Source organism: Gouania willdenowi, chromosome 21, assembly GCF_900634775.1.
Source record: "Gouania willdenowi chromosome 21, fGouWil2.1, whole genome shotgun sequence".
In the NCBI taxonomy this organism is placed as follows: Eukaryota; Metazoa; Chordata; class Actinopteri; order Blenniiformes; family Gobiesocidae; genus Gouania; species Gouania willdenowi.
In genome coordinates, this window is record NC_041064.1 from 21,308,818 (window position 1) to 21,329,501 (window position 20,684).

At 39.8% G+C, this 20,684-nt stretch overlaps 1 protein-coding gene and 1 pseudogene across 1 annotated transcript; both read left to right on the forward strand.

Moving 5' to 3' along the window:
- On the forward strand, positions 1-921 carry LOC114455151 (olfactory receptor 11H2-like). Its single transcript, XM_028436203.1, has one exon. It carries the CDS (start codon positions 1-3, stop codon positions 919-921), a length of 921 nt encoding a protein of 306 aa, XP_028292004.1.
- Positions 922-7,915: 6,994 nt separating this feature from the next.
- Positions 7,916-8,843, forward strand: LOC114455367 (olfactory receptor 6N2-like; annotated as a pseudogene).
- Positions 8,844-20,684: the final 11,841 nt, after the last annotated feature.

Consider the following 20,684-nt stretch of genomic DNA (forward strand, 5'->3'; position numbering starts at 1 on the left):
ATGGGTGAGGAATTCAATGACACATATATAACACTTGGGGGCTTTGAAGGCATGGAAAACTATAGATATCTTTATTTTACCCTCCTGTTGACACTGTGCATTTTATCAATTTGCAGTAATGCTATTATCGTGTATATTATCTGGGCACATCAAAACCTTCATGAGCCTATGTACATTTTCATTGCAGCTTTATCAGTAAACTCACTTTTAGTCAGTATAAACATTTACCCAAAACTTCTGATTGATTTTCTATCTGAGAAACAAACTGTATCCTATTCAGTCTGCCTTCTTCAGTACTTCCTATATTACTGTTTAGGTATTGTAGACTTATTACTATTGGCAGCCATGGCCTTTGACAGGTATGTGTCCATATGTAAGCCTCTGGTATATCCAAACATCATGACTAACAGGACTGTGGTTGTTGTACTAGTTTTTGCCTGGTTTATGCCTGCTTCTCAACTGTCAGTGTCCACTGTGTTGAGTGCCAAGCAGAAAGTCTGTCATTTTGTTATAAAAGGATTTTTCTGTACCAACTCTATCTTTAAGCTACACTGTGTGAACTCAAAAGTGATATCAGTATTTGGTTTGGTGTCTTGCATGTTTATATTGGGTATTTGCCCTGTGTTTTTTGTTTTATTCACATATGCTAGAATACTTTTCATTGTCTACAAAAGCAGTAACGATGTGAGACAAAAAGCTGCAGAGACGTGTTTACCTCATCTGCTGGTTTTATTGTGTTTTACTGCTTTAGGTACATATGATGTCGTTTTCGCTCGATTCGACGACAACTTTCCCAAAATTGTCCACTTAATCATGACTTTACAGGTTGTTTTATATAATCCTCTCTTTAATCCAATTATTTATGGTTTCAAAATGAAAGAAATATTTAAACACCTTAAGAAGTTGTTTGGTTGTACATAACAAAGGTGAAATAGTTAAATTTCTATTGAACAAACACTCCTATCTTTTTTTGTTAGTGTTCATCAAATGTAAAAAAAAAAAAAAATGTACAAATAAATCAAGTTCACTGATAATTTACTATATACACTACGTGTCATAGTCATTACTATGTATAGGACCACAGGATAGACACACACACACACATTTAGCTCACTTTCCTCAAATTTTTCAATTTTGCTTTCATTTGAGACAAATTCATGTAAAACTGCAAGTTCTATATCATTGGTAAAAATGTGTAAACATGAAAAATCAATCTAAATGTTAAATCTAAATGTTCAATTGCTCGTGAAGTGTGGGTTTTAGATTCAGATTTACACATTAGGATTTAATATTTACATTCAGATTTAATATTTACATTTAGATTAGTTTTCCATCGGTACACTTTTTTAACAATGATATAGAACATGCTGTTTTTCATGAATTTCTGTCTCAAATAAAAGAAAAAAATTGCTAAATGTGAGGAAAGTCAGCTAAATGTTATTATGGCTATGAAAAAGTGATTGAGTATTCACATCCGGCACCCCATACTTAACTGAGGTGAATAGTTGGATGTGTGGGGTGCACACACTGCACATGAGGCCTACACACACACACACACAGACACACACAGTTTATTGTAATATGAAAGATTTGTCTTTTGTCTTGAATGTTGCAAAGTAAAGTTAATTAAAATAACCTGCTGTGTCCTTAAGCTGCTGTGTGTCATTATTCCTTACTGACAATGTTCTTTTTGTTTCCTTTGGTTATATTTGCCAAAAGGTGTTTGTAATAGGGATGTAACGAGTAATCGTCAGGCAGTTAAAAATCAATTCATAGGTATCACGGTTGATATCAATTTTCTGAAAATTGAATCGCAGTACTTTTTTTTAAACAGCAAAGGGCTATATATATTTATCCTTCTCTTGTCCAAATGCGGGCGGAATCTGCTACTACTTCCTTTCTAGCCGCCTTCTACTCTTAAATATGTTCATAAATGATAACTTACCCCTTTAGCACCAAAAGAAAATCTGTAATATTACTTGAATATCTGTAAAAGTCACGTTTTTCTATTAGCTCTGTCTGCTAGCTCATAGCATCTCTTCTTCACTGCACAGATTAGCTGCATGCCAACCGACCACTGAGTGACCAGCGCCCTCTGCTGGTCCAAACAAATATCTGACGTAAATACAATGCAGGCTGGTTTTTTTTTTAAGTCCAATTGTTAAGGCACAAAAAACATTTTCAGTTGGCTTCTTCTTCTATTGTATTATTCCTTTATTTATTTCATTCAAGATTTATTTTTAGTTAAATTGCATTGTTCTGAATAGTTTATCAAGGGATTCTTTTGACAATGAAAAATAGATGGAAAATAGTACAGTATTTTCTAAAGGAATATATATATGGTCTTGCTAACTTAGGATCATTTTTAGGGGACATAGATTTAGTAAATGTTTAAACACACACACACAGATTCAATAAGAGGACACTGGAAATTACGACCCTTGAATCCTGAAGACAGTTGGAAGGCTTCCCGATCAAATGGTGAAGAAGCTGCATGGTGGTACCGTTAGTTCCACAATGAAAAGCGTCTTCTGAGAGGTTGACCACAAGACCAGGTCTGGCCTGAGGTTAGTTGTAATGATCTCAGGTGGAAAGGTTACATAGTGTTCATAAGTCCAATAGCAGAGGGGGGAAAAAAATTCTTTTGGTAGGAGGTTCTGGTCCGGATAAACTGGATAAACCGGATAAAGACTTTATGCGGCCTGCGGAATGATAAAACTGACGGGTCATCTTGTCTTTTTTCCTGAACCAACAGGACTATATACCCACAGAAGGGCCTGGAACAATTGCAATAACACAACATTCATGGATATTGGCAGTTGGGCAGGGCCCCACTAACCGCAAACGAACAAGCAAGTGCACACAAGCACATCAAACCGGGCACTGCCACCCCACAACAACTCCCCCCCACCACAGAGGCTACACCCCGACACAAGACCTTCCCTAGCTACTTAGGGCGGAGCCTCCTGGGTGACATCATCACATAGCTTCTGTGGCTCCTTTGATGTTTTAGCTCCTGTTATCCACAGAAACAGTACTTTCATTCTATTCAGAACTCAGTGGAGAGAGTCAGAGGGAACATACATTTAAAAGCATCAAGCAATCAACACCCAATGATGGAAGAATTTGAAGATGGCGCTGCCCCATCCTCTGTGGATCTGGTTCAATGTGGAACCTGTAAAAGAACATTCCTCCCCGACATCTGGAAGAAACATATCAATTTCTGCCAACAGTCAAAGGCTAAAAAGAAATACGTTTTCGACTCCCGCAGTCAGAGAACAGGAGGAACTGAAGTCTGTGTCCTGAAACCAACCCAACCAAAAGCCGAACCTCCCAAAAAGCCATCCAATTGGCGCAAGAACTACAAAGATTTAATTTCTTCAGTTCGAGCAGCAAAGATTCTCACTACAGCCATGAAGGATGAAACACCGCTGCCTCTACCCCCACCTCACCCCTATGTAGCAGACAGACACATTAAGATCTGCAACAACGGCACTGCCCCCCTCCCTTTTGATCCGGTTCAATGCGACATCTGTTTAAGACAATTCTTCACCGAAGACCGAGAGAAGCATAGAGAAATCTGCCAAAAGTTACTGGCAAAAAGGAGAAAGGTTTTTGACTCCCACAGGCAGAGAACAGGAGGAACTGAAATCTTTTTACTGAAAGCAACCCAACCAAAGCCGTCCATATGGCGTAAGAAATACGAAGATTTCATGGCCTCACGAGCCCACCATCAGGAGCAAGTACTTGTGTGAAACCAGGTACCTGGTGCAGTCAACCAAGTTTTTCTGCAAATATGGGATGAGGAGGATTTGCATGTGACACAACCTCAGGAGAACGACATTGACACACTCCGGTTGGGAAGAGATCCATCTTTTTTTCATGTGCAGGTGGAAACCAAGGATAAGAACGGATGTCCTAAATAGGACATAAGACATCTTATGACCCCGATCCTGGATTTGCTACCAATTCTATGAGCTGCATGCAGAGTTTTAATGAAGAAATGGGGTCAAAGTGTCAAACTTTACCTGTGGTGTTTTCAATGACTTGTATTCCAGATCATTCAAATAATAGCAGATTAAAATCCCACAAAGACCCTTTTATTAATCACTAGCACTAACATTTTTTTACACTATTGACTTTTCTCTTCATTAAGGCTGAAAAGTGTAACTAAATTTATTCAGGACGTTGTTCCTTTAAGAAAGTGTGTAAACAGCTCCTTGCTGCGCAGAGCCTTATCCTGGATTTCCACTGGATATGTATCTGCACCGAAACTGCTCCGCTGCGTAACTTCAGCGCAATCTGCCGTCCATCAATCCCCACTGCCTCCGGTTTTGCTGAGCATCTGTTGCAACAAGGATTCATAAGATCTCCCTAATTCACGTGTAATTGTGCGATACATATATGTGATTTAACCATGGATAAATGCAATATTTATATGTAAAATATGATTTTAAAAGTGCGCATGGTGGCTTAGTGGTTAGCACGTCCGCCTCACAGCAAGAAGGTCCTGGGTTCAAGCCCTGGGGTGGACTTGGGTCCTTTCTGTGTGGAGTTTGCATGTTCTCCCCGTGCTGCGTGGGTTTTCTCCGGGTACTCCGGCTTCCTCCCACAATCCAAAAACATAACCGTAAGGTTGATTGGAGTCTCTAAATTGCCCATAGGAGTGAATGAGAGAGTGAATGGTTGTCTGTGTCTGTGTTGCCCTGTGATGGACTGGCGCCCTGTCCAGGGTGTACCCCCGCCCAGCACCCTATGAGAGCCGGAGATTGGCACCGGTAGACCCCCGCGACCCTGTTAAACGGGAATAAGCAGGTAGGAAAATGGATAGATTTTAAAAGTGCTCGGATTGGTATCGAGTCCGAATATGTGCTTGGTCTTTGGGTAAAGTCCAAATTGCGCCTGCTAAAGCCCAAAGGCACTATTTTTGGGCTGAAAAAAAAGTCTTCATTTTTTTTAAAAATGTGGTATCAGCAAACTTGTTTTATTCCCCTTGTCTGAGTATGTGCTTGGTTTTCGGATAGAGTTCAAAATGGGCCCGATGGAGGTCCTGGAAGGTCGATGTTTTCCTCCTTGAACGTGTATCAATCCCAGATACAGTTGTGCATCCTTGGTGGGTGGCTCCCGGACCTGCTGCCTTGCCGCTGCTGCCTTTTGCATCCACATCCCAGCCTGATCATATCCCACCCGCAAGCGCAGATCCGTAACTTTGGGATAAAAATTGGCTCTAAGGGCTGGGGTGCAAAGAGGGTCTGGGCTCGGGACTTCAGAGACTGTTGATTTTTGCGACAGTGCTGTGGCCACTAGGGGCGCTTGCGTGAACATTACCGGTCTAGCACCCCTAGTGGCCAAAAGTCACACAGTGTGCCTTTGAGCTCTAAAGAGTGTGTCAAACTCAAGGCCCGGGGGCCAAATCTGGCCTTTTAGATCATCTAATGCGGCCCGCAGGAGACAGTAAAAATGACAGAGTAAACATAAATTATTGTGTAAATTTCCAAATAATCCAGTTGTGGATTTCTCAAATTCACCAATTTATTACTCTCCTAGGAGCTTGTAGTTTTGCTTTGTTTATATCACATGAATGCAGTCATTTTTAATTCCAAAAAGTGGACAGAACGCTCAATTTTTCCACAAATCTTGCAATTTCGTACAAAAATTCCTTTGAATTACACAAAAATTGGTTACAAAATCAAGAACATTTGAAATGAACATCCAGCAGGGACTTATATAAAAAACTAGGGCACAAATAATGTTCAAATTGTTCTTTTTCCCACTAAACTAAAATGAGTTTGACAGCCCTGCTCTAAAGTGTCTTTGCGTGTCAAATTTCACGTACACATTGTGACGTAGAACATGTCTTTTTTAACTTGTGATCTTAATGTGTATAAATACAATTTCTGAAATCTAAATCAGGTTCATATTAACGAGTCATTCATGTTTGATCTTTTCAGTAAGCTTTGAGTTTGAAATTCGAGAGATGAGATTTCTAATATTTTTTCAATGAGGGAGTGATGTGAATGTATTTTTTTAGCCTTTTCAAGGATAGAATATTTTATGCATAACAAAGAGGGTTGACTTTGGTTTCAGGAATTTGTCTTAGTTATGAAGAGAATATATTTTGTTAAAAAAAAAAAAAAAAGAAGAAGAAGAACTTTCAGACCTAACACAGGAAAACTACTTATGTTAAAGGTAGGGTAGGCGATTTCCTCCAGATACACTTTTTAGGTTTTTGGTTGAAATTGTCTTCATTTCCTGACAGAAATTAAGATCTTATGTGCTCTGAAAAGGGACTAAGAAAATCTGTAATAACTTTGACCAATGGAAAAAAACTAACCATTTTTTTTTTAACCAATCACGTCTCCCTGCTCGTTCTCGACCCCTCGCATGCACAAGCTCACGCTGAAAGCACGTCACCGCTGACAGAGTTTAAAAAGAGTTTTTGGTCAGGTTTTTTAACATATATAATGGTCAAGTTTATTGTTTACTTACTGCTGAATGAAACATGAGACAACAACGTTTCTACACAATACCAGCGATGAGCTGAGCTCCTCTTCTGCAGCAGCTGTGCGCGTGCATGTGAATGAGACGGAGCATTGAGAGGAGGGGCAAGGGGGGTAAAGGCGGAGCCATCAGGGAGGCTACATTCAAAATCATGCTAGCTTTTGAAAATCGCCTACCCTACCTATAAAATATATGTTCTATTACAATCAGGTAAATTAAGTCAACAATAACCTTGAGTACTTTTTGAGTATGCCGAGTTCAGGCCAAATATCATCTGCTTTGGAAATTAAAATAGGCTGTTGCTATTGGTCCGGATCTGAACCTCAGACAATCCTGACTCTTGTTCCAGCACTTCCTGTACGCATGCGTCCGCGTGCGCAGTAGGCCGAATGTCGGTAGTTCTGTTGCTGCCGGACCCATGTCCCAACCCTAACCCAGCAAATACCCTAAAATGTTTCTATTTTTCCCGTATATTTATTTTTAAAGGTGGAATTTGCCATTTTAAGTATGTTAAAATGAAAAAAAATAAATAAATAAATAAAAGGCAGTGACGGAACTGCGCATGCGCACAGGAAGTGCCAGAACAATAGTCAGGATTGTCTGAGGTCCAGGTCTGGAACTATAGACACTTTGATTAAAATATGGTGATATGGCAAGCATAACATTCTAGAAATGCTTCCATTTAGTTTACCAAAATGAAAAGCTACATTTATTGAAATGTAGGTCCTGAGATGGTAGAGAAGCTAAGCTAAGCTAACTCTGACCTTATTAAAAAGCTAAAGCTAAACTAAAAGACAGAGGAATACACCTGGAAGAAAATAAATACTTGAATTTGACCTGAGGTGAGCCAACTGTCAGTCAAACTTAAACCTAACTTTTTAAATTCATCAACAGGTTCCACTTTGTTCATTTCTTGGTATGTTAGCTCTGAGACAGAACAGCTTCCTTTGACAAAAAAAATCCATCAAAGAGCCAGAAATGTTCTACTTGCATCATTGTTCTGTTTGATAAATTTCTCTGAGTGTGTATTAGTGTGTATTATGTGGGCAATAAAATACATCATGACAATCAAAGAGGAGAAGGGGTTAACTTAGAGGTCGAAACAGATTTGTCACTTTATTTTGAAATGTGTAATGAGAGTTTAATGAGTTCCATAGAGAATGAAGCGACCTGATAAAAACAAGTTTGCACAAACTCCGAACAGCCTTACGTCATCTGATTAGGGTCGAAGGCGTCCTACATTATTGTTTTGTATCATTCGGACATGGATCTGCACCAAGTGCAATTTGAGGTCAGCTGTTTATCACCAAGAATGCTTTTATGGTATTATTTTTTACGTGTCATGCATCTTTCAACTTTGTAAGTCATGCATTTTTTCTGATCTGTTTGGATTTCACTCCTTTTTCACACAGCAATGAATCCTGAACTAAATACAACATACATTACTCTTGATGGACTTGATGGCAGTGCAAAAATACAGATATGTTTATTTTTTCCCTTTACTGACTGTGTACATTTTAATCCTCTGCTGCAATCTTATTATTGTCTTTCTTATTTGTAGACACAAAAGCCTTCATGAGCCCATGTATGTCTTTATTGCTGCTCTGCTACTGAACGCTGCTTTTTTCAGCACCACTATTTACCCAAAGTTGCTGAGTGATATTTTGTCTGAAAAGCAGCTCATATCGTACTCAGCTTGCCTCTTTCAGTATTTTCTATTCTATTCTTTAGCTGGTTCAGAGTACCTGTTGCTGTCAGCTATGGCCTACGACAGGTACGTCTCTATATGTAGACCTCTACATTACCCAACAATCATGAGGAAATCCACTGTGTGTGTTTTACTCTGCTTGGCTTGGATTGTGCCTGCTTGCCTGGTTGGAGTAACAACAACACTGAGTTCTAAAATGAAAATCTGTAAATGGGTTTTGAATGCCATTTTTTGAAACAATTCTCATTATAATCTACACTGCGAGAGTTCTGATGCACGGATTATTTTGGTTATTTTTGGAATGGTGATGATTGCTCTTTTCCCTGTGTTCTTCATACTTTTCACATACACCAGGATACTCATAATATCTTATCGAAGCTGCAGAGAAGTCAGGAAAAAAGCTGCACACACATGTTTACCCCACCTGCTAGTGTTGGTCAGTTTCTCTCTTCTGTGCACATATGATGTCGTTATAGTTCGACTCGGGACTGACCTTTCAAAGCTTGTACGGTTGTTGATGACTTTTCAAGCCATTTTGTATCATCCCCTCTTTAACCCAATAGTGTACGGGTTGAAGATGAAAGAAATATCCAAACACTTGAAAAGGTTGTTCTGCCAAGCCAAAGTCATTTAATGCATTTAAAACCTTTGTATTGCAGTATGTTTGGTGGCAATAATCAACTCTAGATGCACTGATTGTTGGGATGTATTGAAACAGTTAGTGTCTATATGAGGTTAGGGTCTTTTTTACATGAGGTTTTATTTCAATCCTTTTTCTTGTTGAAGAGTGTCACCTTTACACGAAAGCTCCAGTTATTTGCTATTGCATTTGTCATTAAAATTGTACAACATTAAGATGTGCTTATATTTACCATTTTGTTAAAACATATTTATATTTTGTGTTTATTAATGCCAAAGTCAGATAGAATTGCTCATCTTTTCTTTTTTTTTTTTTTTTACAGTCATGGCTTTTTGTGTGTAACTGTAATGGAAATGTAATTTTTGAGTTTCTATTAAATGGAAAACCTTGAACACCAGCGTGTACACATTGTTGATATTCATTAATGTTCTTTCTTGAATGCACATGAGCTCATCCACAACCTAAATTCTCTGGTAGAATTTCAGCAATACATTTTCTTTTTGCACTAAATTCTATGTAAGATGCTGTCCATAATTTACCAAATGTACTCTTTATGAAATAAACAAGCTACACGCTTTACAACCTCTTTGAAATGAAACATCTCAGCCCTACACTACGAAGCTGGATCTACAGATCCAGGCTGTGGTTTGTTCACGGGTTTGACCAAACCAAACATTTACACTCCCAGAGCCGCTATACAAAGACGTTAACTTTAGCCTGGGGTTTCCAACCTGGATCAGTGAGATGATAAAGGAGAAACCATGCAGAGCAGCCTACTTCACCATCAACAAACAGACAAATATTCTTAAAGAATATGAAAAATTAAACTCCATAATCTGTTGTCACAGCTAAAGCCAGAAAAGAAGGATCACTGACAGAAAATTGCTGACTCTATTAATACATAAACTTGTAACATTATACAATAATAATGCATTTGACAATAAATGGACAGCACTCTGATTAGTCAGATTTACTTTAATACTAAACAGATAATTCCACACCTTGATGACATGAGTAGTTGATGGTTACATTAATCCATATTTCAGCAGTTTGAAGTCAAGTGTATTTAAAGATTTTAAGCATTGTACATTATATACAAGTATGAACATATATGCATAGACATTATATACATCAATGGTCCCCAATCCTGGTCCTCAATGGCCACTATCCATCATGTTTTAGATGTTTCCCTCTTCCAACACACCTGATTCAAATGAATAACTCATCAAGCTCTGCAGAAGCCTGATAATGATCCTGGTCATTTCAATCAGATGTGTTTGAAGAGGGAAACATCTAAAACATGCGGGATAGTGGCCCTTGAGGACCAGGATTAAGGACCTCTGATATACGTAGACGCTGCATCGCCTGCTGCAGCCCACTAGAGCGGTGCATTAGCAGGGTGTGGAAAACTGGGAGCAGGGAACAAAACCTGCAGGACACGAGGAGGTTGACATAAGACATGTAAGACAATGATCTAGCAATCACACTGTGTCCAAGAACTCAGCTAAATAGTGAGGGAAGCTTGATTGGGAATGGGCCACACCTGGGTGGAAAACATGAAGTCAGAACCCAAACACACTGACATCACCGGGAGGTGGAGACATGAGCAGGAATACCTGGAAACACAAAGACAAGCGTAAACACAGGAGATACTCGAAAATCAGAATAAACTAAGACTCGGAATAACTTAAAGAACCACAAGGGCTAAACACAAAGAAAACTAAACAGAACCTGACAGGGTGACCATTTTGGAACAGTGGCAATTTCTCCTACAGTACATTACATCTATAGAGGAATGATGTGCTTACACTAGATAGATAGATAGATAGATAGATAGATAGATAGATAGATAGATAGATAGATAGATAGATAGATAGATACACTTAAATAAAACAAAAGGAACCCCGAAAACGTTCAAATGTGGTCAGGTTTTTATTGATAACATTGCATTTGACAATTATTATTATTCTATAGATGTACTACTACTGTATCATTGTTGTTATTGCTTTTCTTATAATAATCATTATATTCTCATATTATTGTATTGTTATTTTTAATAATATTTTAAATTATAGTTACTGGTATCCTCATTGTATCATTATTATTGTTATTATTATTATTATTATTATTATTATTATTATTATTATTATTATTATTATTATTATTATTATTATTATTATTATTATTATAACCATTACTATTAGTATTATTACTGTCACTAATAATATTATGTCTCTATCATCATCATCATCTTTATTATTATTGTAGCCAAAGAACTGAAACGTTCAAGGAACAAGAACATAAACAATCAAACTATCTACAAGAGTATTTAGTATTTGACTCCCTGTCTCAGCTGAACAGTTTGCCCTGTCCTGTCAAGGTCATCTGTGTTGAAATGCTCACTGCAAAGCATGGACCTCTCAGTTGCCACAAAACCTTCCCGTTTCACTGCCCGTTCCCATTGTCTCCTTAAACCACTGTCTTTGGGAAACTTTAAACATGTGAGCAATGTAGCCAGAGATAAAGAATTGTCAACAACAAAAATAATCCCATCATTAATTAGGCCTATTATTAGCTTTATTAGATAGCTCAAATACGTTCTTCATGTCTTTTTATTACTATAGACTTATTTTGGTTCATTTGGACATTAAATTCAAGAGTAGATGTTGCTCTCTACCTTTTGTAGCTTTACAGCACATGTGTCAAACTCCAGTCTTCGAGGGCCGGATTCCTGAGACTTTTAGATGTGTCCCTACTCAAACACTTCTTGTGGAGACCAATGTGTTGTGATCAAGCTCTGCAGAAGCATGATAACGAGCCATTCATTTGATTCACGTGTGTTGGAGCAGGGACACATCTAAAAATCTGAGGAATCCAGCCCTCGAGGACTGGAGTTCGACACCCCTGCTTTACAGTTTGGGTGAAAAAGTAGTCGGTGGGGGTCGCGGCGCGTGCTGTGGGGCAGTTGGATTCGTTGGGCCCGCTGGTGTGGGCGTGCCACACGTGCCGGCTGACACGTCACACGCTGTCATTGAGATGCTTCTGTGGAAGGCGAGAGACATCCCCAAATCTGTAAAGCTAAAAAAGGCACCAAAAAACCAAAGAACCAAAAAAAGTCTATAGCTCTAATAGATGCTGGATTCTTTCTAACCCATCAGTTACTGCATTAAGTCTGTTTTTTTCTGTGAAACAGGTTGTTGCTCGGAACCCTAGATTCATAACATCAATGGTTCTGTCTGTCCTGTCTGCGTTTATTTCACTATAGCTATAATAATCTGCTAACAATATATTATTTCTTACATGTCCATGCACCGCGGCCTCCACCAGCACCATTTTAAGATGGCTGCGCTGTAGACGTGTCCCTCTAGTCGATGTGGCGTCTACGTATATAACGTCTATGCATATATGTACTAGGGGTTGAACAACTTCATAATTTAAAAAGTCGACTTTATGTGCATACTAGTTGAGTCGACGTCAAAGGGTCGATGATGTCACCAAGAGCCGAAGTCGATGCTCACGGGGTGGCGGCCAAGTGGCAGCCGAGTGCTTTGGTGGAGGAAGCCGAAGCTACCGTAAAAAGAGCGCAAACAAAGTCCAAACACCCGGCTCTGAGGAAGCTTTGGGGCTTAACAGTCACCGTAGACTCACGGTAGGCGAAGCAGGACTGTTCCTGGGTTTACTTAGCTTCTATAGCATGTTCCGTGTCCCAGGGGCTGGCGGTCTTCCTTCTTCTCCCGCTAACAGAGCCTCTGTCCTGCGTTAGCATTGTTACGGCAAATTTGCGGTTGACCTCATTTGGAGACATGATTTATTGCTCTGGTTGAGTGATGGAGTCCAGGCGAGGCATAGATGATTTTATAAAAAAGGTTTATTATAAAACTAAGTAAAAAAGGACAAAATTAGTGACCGCCCGGCCAGGCGATCTGATGACAGAGTGAGACACAGTTCTAACTCAACACGTATATTCCCCCTCCGTCCCCCTCCCTCCTCCCCCCAGGAGATAAAGAGTACAGGGTGGAGGTGATAGGAGAGAGTGAAAAGAGACAGTTTCTTCTTTGGGTCAAAACAACCAGTTCTGGTATCTGCTGGTTGTCATGGGAGTGGAGGTGTGTGCGTTTGTGTTTGTGTGTGTGAATGGATGTGTATGGGGTGTGTATGTGTGACTATGTGAGTGTGTGTAGGCATGTGACTGTGTGATGCCTCTGTGTCTGAGGGATAAAATGTGTTTTGGGAAGCTGACCTCGAGAAGAGAGCAGAAAACATGAGACAGCAGAAATGAAAAGTCTCAACTTAAAGCCTTAAAAAGAATAAGCTCTATGAGTAAATATGTTAATAAACATTAACTAACAATTTTGGCCCTGACAATCCACCCTTTTTGGACAAAGTCCAACACATAAAAAGGCAAAATTAGTTAGTGAAAATGTTTAACCTTAGCACAGCCTAAAACACATAAATCTTACTCAAAAAAGTTAGTGGGATTGTAGCTCAGCCTCTCGTGGTCTGTAGGACAAACGATACTGACACCGTCATAACACTATGGATATATGCATTGTTTTCCAGGGGACACAGGCATCCCCAAGGTTGGAGCAAAAACACACATGGTAAAAATATCAGCACAGCACGGCAACAAAAACATATGTAGGTGTCATCAGTAAGCAGGAAGAAAGGAGGAAAAGGCAAAGAACCCCATAAACACATAATGAATATTACGTGAGACAAGGTCATATGCACAATAAAATCTTCACAGATATATCAAGAAAAATGTGGAAATAAACCTTAAAAAACTTCATCATTATTATCAATGGCATGAATCATCAAAAATCATCCTTTATTACATCTAGATAAGCAAAAATCATCATTTGCATCAAGGACATCATTCGTCTTCATTGACTGAGTTCAGTGGTGACTGGGGTCACCAATAGTTAGAAGAATAGTGGAACCATGGTTAGAATCACCGCACTTGATTGGCGGCATCATGAGTGAAGAACCTTGAGTGTTTTCCTCAATCACAGCAGAAGGGTTTATGACTGTATTCCTGCAGCTAGGTATGAGGTTGTCCACCCTCCACCTAGCTATAAGCCTTTGGTGTGGCTTATAAACAAAGCAAAGGAAGAACAAAATCCCACGTCGGCGGGGAACTCAGGGCTTGGTCTAGGCTCTTGTTCTGGAGCGTTTTTTTTTTTTTTTTTTTTTTCAACAGTGTGTGTGTCTCGTGAAAAAGAAAACCAGCTCCTGTTATCCCATAAGGCAAAGGAACGCTTCTCTCTGCACCGCACCTGAGAAGTCAGCTTAGACGGTGTAGTTGTTATTACGCCATCTCACTCAGTGGCCTTGTCGGTTCCCCCTTCGTTGTTCGGTCAGCCTCCGTCTCAGCATCAGCTGGTGTCAGCAATCATCTGCTTGGATCCATGTCGCCCGCTCCGCGACCTTCACTGTGTGGGTCGTCAGTTGAATTCGGAAAGTGTCGGTCCACCTTCGGTCGTTCATTTCCGGTCAGCGTTGTAGATGATCGGTTGTTGTCTGAGGAAGGGTAGTCTCCACACACCTGGCAACCTCTCTTGGGATCGGTTGGTACCTGAACAGAAGAAAAGGGGGGGGGGGGGGGGGGAACAAAACAAAACAAAACAAAACAAAACAAAACAAAATAAAATAAAATAAAATAAAATAAAATAAAATAAAATAAAATAAAATAAAAAGTTTAAAGAGTAGGGGTGTTAGGGTTAGTTAACTAACTAAATCAATAGTTAGTGTGGCTCTCGTGCTCGGTTATAGCTTCCAGGAAGGCAGAGACAGGTCAGAGGTCAGGATCTGAGAGCTTTTCAGATCCTAAAAGGTGCTGCTGCACAATCACACAATGATTAGGTGTGGGTTAGTGAGCTTTTAGCCATGCTAGCTCAATGTTATCTGTAGCCCATTCACACGTGAGTGGGAAAATATGAGGCTGAAAGAAAGGCAGGAAGTATTAATTCGATTTTCCTTTCCTGGAGCAAGGAGAAGCATAGCTGGAGTTGCAGTGATTCTCAAACTGTGGTACGTCTACTACCTGGTGAGAAGCAACAATTTGAGAACCACTGTTTACAAGGACATGCCATTCAGACGGAGAAGGACATGCAAGTCGGACGGAGAAGTGCGGAGCGTGACTGCATGTCTTCTCAAGATGAATACATACAATTGGGAGACATGGAGATGTGAGAAAGCTAAATAAGTTTAACCAAATAAATAAATAATGTTATTTATTTATTTAAATTGTTTGTTTTATTTTTCTTTGCTATCTCTTATTTATGAAGGAGAAATCTTATTCTATCCTTTATTTATTCTGAATAATGTTAACACTCCACACCTAATTACATAGCCTAATTCTTTTATAGAGCTGAATTTGTCAGTTCATTTATTTCATTATTTTCCCTCATAATTATTATTTGAGATGTAATTTACTTAACTTTGAAGGTCAATTGGTGGCAAAAGTGTCTCCTATTCTGTGTCTGAACCAGAGTTAAGCAAGATTATTGGCCCTTTAAGGTTAGACAGAATTAAAGTTAAGTTGAGTCGAACAATCATATTGTCTTTTGCTCTCTGTGTTTATCCCATTCGTAGGAGTGACGAGCCCTAGCACAGTTTGGAGAGCTTCCTTAAATGCTTGGAAGTTACTTAACTTTAAACTATCTCTTATATCAATCAATTATCAAGAATTTCAGGAGGACCCTTTTTTAAATCTCAGGCGACCCAGATTGGGCCACCAACCCAATGTTGAGAACACTTAATTTTACTCTTAAAAGTGTCTAAACCCAGTGAAGGTGTTTTATGGTCTTGCACGCTAAGTGCTGGTGGAACAAGAAGAAAATGGTTGGAGGGTTTTGAGGTATATTTTCCTATGATAAAATATAAATCAAAAATCAGAGGGACGTTGGCCCTCATCCTTCCCCTTTTTTTTTTTTTTTTTTTTTTTTTACATAAGAATACATTTGGATTCTTAAAACCATATGATAAATATCATTGGAAAATCACTTATCTGATCATTTTGGCTGTGTCTCCGTTTTCCTCCCTCTTGTGTCCGCCTGTCTTTGTGCCCTCCAGCCTCCTCGACCTCCTCCTCCTCAGCCATAAAGGTCAAAGCCAGGGTCAACTGTACGCTCCCTTTGGAAATTTGAAGATCTGTCCCCACTTTCGCAGTTGGATTGGAAGTCTCTGTAGTCTCTGGAATAGATATTATGTTAGAACATCCACAATATGTCATACTGTCACGTGTCTATTTCAATCTATTTCCCCTTTGCTTCCCAGTTATAGTTATGGACAATACTTCCCTTTAATTCTCATCCTTCATCGTAAGAAGCAGTGACCAGGCATGATGGCTGAAGGAGGCAGGATCGGAGTCGAAAAGGCGGTGGCATTTTCTATTTGGAAACACTCAGAAACAGAAAGAGAGGAAAACATTAAGACTTAAATGAATAATTTAAAATATCCCTTTTCTTTAGTTGGATTTGATTCGTCTCCTTTGAGTATACAGCCAGCGACATGTATATTGAAAAAAACAACACAATAACAACAACTAAGACGAAGACATAGACAAGTGTACACAACGAGTATACACATACAACAACAAAAACATGGACACTAAACATGAACAGTAAGGTCAGTCAAGGTCAAAGCCAGTCATTCCACTGAAAGTGGTATTATATATTAAAAATGTCGTTTGGTGTTTTTAAACACCCAGGAAAAAATAACCTTTAAAAGCTGGTAAACTTTTTAGAAGGCCCAAGGCCTAAAACCATAATTCTATTAACAAGCAGCAGTGAGATCTGAACACCCCACTACATAATTGGCAAAAACGGGGAGAAAATCTAGTGCATCAAAACCCAGGAGGAAAGGAAGGTGAAACAGAGGAACATGTGTAGTCAAACAGCCATTCATCGGTCAATCACTCAATGACACGTCCACGGCACATTCGCACTCACAACGCGGTTCTCTCAGGCATACGTAACGTGTCATCATTCAGTCATTCATGCACCGCACACGTTCATGCCTCAATTTTCACATCCATGCATTCACAAGGTTTTGCTGCATAGTGTCTAAGTAGAATATGGGCCTCATCTAACCCACCAGCGGCGATAGCCAGTCCACCTCCTCTCTTGGGGTCAATGAGCTCTTATTGTCCCCCTTGCTTGGCAACCTTTTAGTGTTAATTAATTGCTTTTCACTGGTATCATCTGATTAATAAGAGGTACGCTACTTTTTACTTTCGCCTTGGCGGAGTCTTAGATTATTGCCCGTAGTACTGACAGTCTGCTATCTGCTGATCAGGCAGAATTGGCACGGCCGTGCACTAACAACCAAACTCAACCCCGGTCTGCAATCGGGGGAAACTCAACCGCTGTCCGTCTCCGGAAATGTAAAAAAAATTTCTGAATCAGCAGGAAACTCAACTACCGCTCTTGAAAAATAAGAGTTTGGGAATAACTCAACCACCATAAACTCCAGAAGTCTAAGAAAAAACCTCTGAATCAGCAGGAAACTCAACCACCGCTCTTGAAAAATAAGAGTTTGGGAATAACTCAACCTCGGTCCGCAACCTGAGGGAAAACTTGCACAACTGCCAGGACTTTCTGGGCACCCCTAAGATTATTAAACATTGAACGGAGCACGCAACCTCTAATAACCCTCACTCTAAGGGAACGTAGAAATTTGTTCAGAACGGTATTCGGTTACCAAGCATGTATCAAATCAGGTGGACCACTATCCCCCAAAGAGCGCTGTCCCTAGCAAGGTTTATCCTTTTTCTGCACATTAAACCAGGACTTCTTGTTTGAAGAGTAATTGTCTATGTACTCATAGCAACTAATGGGACAGTTTTCTCAGGAAAAACTTGGTACCCCCCCTGCTGTCGAGTAGCTTTGGGCCGGCAAGACAGTCCGACGCGGTAAGGGGGAGGCGCGCATAATGAAAACGATGAATGTTGAACTAGGCTGTCTGTCGCAAGCAGCTTCAAAAGGGTAAGGTACAGATTGTTTACGAGGGTATCGGTCAAAAATGTCAAAATGTAAACTTGGTTGAGGCTGCAGTCCTCAATCTCTGTCTCAATTTTCCTGAAATTGCGTAAAAACAAAAGAGTAAAAGAAGAATCGTTCAGAAATAACAAAGGAGAAAAAACATGTGAGCTCAAAAAATCATGGCCAATAAAAGAATAAAAAAATTAAAACTTCAGCTCCAAAAGCTGAGGCAACAGAGGGCTCTTTCTTCACCGGATGTAACCATATCTTGCATTGTGGGGGGGGGTCTCCCCTCAACAAGAAAATAAAAGGAAAGAAAAGCAAACAAAAACAAACTATCAGTAACACTATTTTCTTCCCTTTTGTTTGTTCTTTTCTCATAAAGGCAAAAGCAGTGTAAATAAATGAGCAACATAATGAATAAAAGCAAAGATAAATGATGGGCACACATGGTCTCATGTGGCAAACAGAAGGGTTCTGTGTGAAGTTATGGTGGTCCTGTGTTTCAGCTCATAGTTATGAACGTGAGTGTGTCACTGTATGTCTGGTCTGTCTGCGTGTGAGAGAATAAATGAAAACAAAATAATCTATTGCACCCAGAAAATAGAGGGGTTAGTATTGTCCTATCGAAGGAGAAGCTTGTTGGCTATTTGCTAGTTGTCCCCCTCCATGCCAAAGTTCAAGGCTAAGGTGATATAGCACTACCACCAAAGGCTGTGGTGGACTTCTTATGGCTTGGTATCCTCGTGGCTTTTGAAACAGTGTCTTTTTTGGTGAAGATGTTCCAGCAGACGTGTGATCAGTCTGCAGTTGCTGCCCATCATTTAGGCAGTAATTGTGGCATTTAACCCGCAACTCATTGGTGGGGGAGTGTCCAACCAACTCCGACGCCCAAAGGTTCTCAGTCTTTGATGATAGGGCAGGATGTGTTAATCCCAGCATTGGCATGCGGCCCATTCATAGACGATGAAGAGTCGACTTGGGACTGAGCGAGTTATTTTGTTGCAGCATTGCTTTGCTGAATGGGAGAGTTGAGTCCTTTGATAGTCCATTTCCTTCTGAAGCTTGGTCCTTTGAATGATGTTGACATTTCATTAGCATAAGAGTTGAAGGTGATTTCATTCATTAAGAGCTTTCAATGACGATGTCGTTTCTTCAGGGACAACCGCAAAGCCAACAGAAACTAACAATAAAATAATAAAAAAAATTATAATGATGATAACAGTAATATTAAAATAAAATAAAATGAAATACTGTATTCATCTGTGTGTGTGTTTGAGTGTGTGTTGCTCATGGTCATTTTAGAGTGAACCCCAGATATATCAAACATGAAATCAAATAAAATTCAAAATAAAAATAAAAATAGTGTCTGTTGTAATGTCTGTAGGCCAATGGGGGCGCTACCTATCTGTGTGTGTGTGTGTGTGTGTGTGTGTGTGTGTGTGTGTGTGTGTGTGTGTGTGTGTGTGTGTGTGTGTGTGTGTGTGTGTGTGTGTGTGTGTGTGTGTGTGTGTGTCTCCCTCTCTCTGTGTGTGTGGGTGTGGCTCTCTCTCTGTGTGTGTGTGTGTGTGCCACACGTCAGCTGAGAGAAAGAAAACCAAAAAAAAAAAAAAACCCAAGGCACACTCGCACGCCGACTCTCTCCAAAATGAAAGCATTAAAACCAAACAACCAAAGGGAGAAATCTGATTCCATTCACACGTTTAAACAAAAAAATAAAAACAAAGATAAAAAAGAAGTTAAACTCACGAAAGCATGATCTGAGTTCACATCATACCAAGATTGTATATGCGTATGCATATATTATTTGTTTATTGGATTCTTCATCTTTTTTGATTCCCATTATTAGTGTTTTACTCCCTGTAGTCTTCACTACACTTTAGGTTAGGGTTGGGGTTTTAATCTATTTTGATATCGGTACAGAGGTGAACTCAGTACATGGCACCGTGGTGTTTTGGAAACTTTGGTTGCCTGTCTATCTTATGGTCAGGACCTCACAGGCTGTCCATGGAGGTGCCTGAACAAAACCAAAGTAAATAATGACCAGCCGTATTTGATGCCTAAACAAAAATATCCGAGCCCGAAGAAAATAGAGGGAACTTATAATATTAAAAAGCAAAGAACTTCAACCATTTGACCCTTTCTCATGGCAGTTTCTTTCACTGCGTCAAAAACACAGAACAGCTGAAGGAGGAGATACCCTCCAGAATGATGAAAATCAATACAGTGCTCGACTGGTTGCCTTTCTATCAACACAGAGCGAATATATATATGTAAATAAAAATTTATATATATATAAAAAAAGGCAGCTTTACCTTAATAGTCCGAATTGGTGTTTGAGGTTCAACCGATGGTTCGTGATCCAGTCTCTGTCCGAGGGGCAGACCACCGTGAGGCAGCCTTGGGGTTTTAAGTGCGTCCACTCTCCGGTGCTGGTGGGGAAGCCCCACAGAGCAGAAGATGGATCCTGTTCGTGATCGCCAATTGTTATGGCAAATTTGCGGTTGCCCTCATTTGGAGACTTGATTTATTGCTCTGGTTGAGTGATGGAGTCCAGTCGAGGCATTGATGATTTTATAAAAAAGGTTTATTATAAAACTAAGTAAAAAAGGAGTACAAAGATGGACAAAATTAGTGACCGCCCGGCCAGGCGATCCGATGACAGAGTGAAACACAGTTCTAACTCAACACGTATATTCCCCCTCTGTCCCCCTCCCTCCTCCCCCAGGACATAAAGAGTACAGGGTGGAGGTGATAGGAGAGAGTGAAAAGAGACAGTTTTTTCTTTGGGTCAAAACAACCAGTTCTGGTATCTGCTGGTTGTCATGGGAGTGGAGGTGTGTGCGTTTAT

What these genes read in the sequence shown, in the direction of transcription:
- LOC114455151 (XM_028436203.1), top strand. Translation starts at nt 1, where the DNA reads ATGGGTGAGGAATTCAATGACACATATATAACACTTGGGGGCTTTGAA.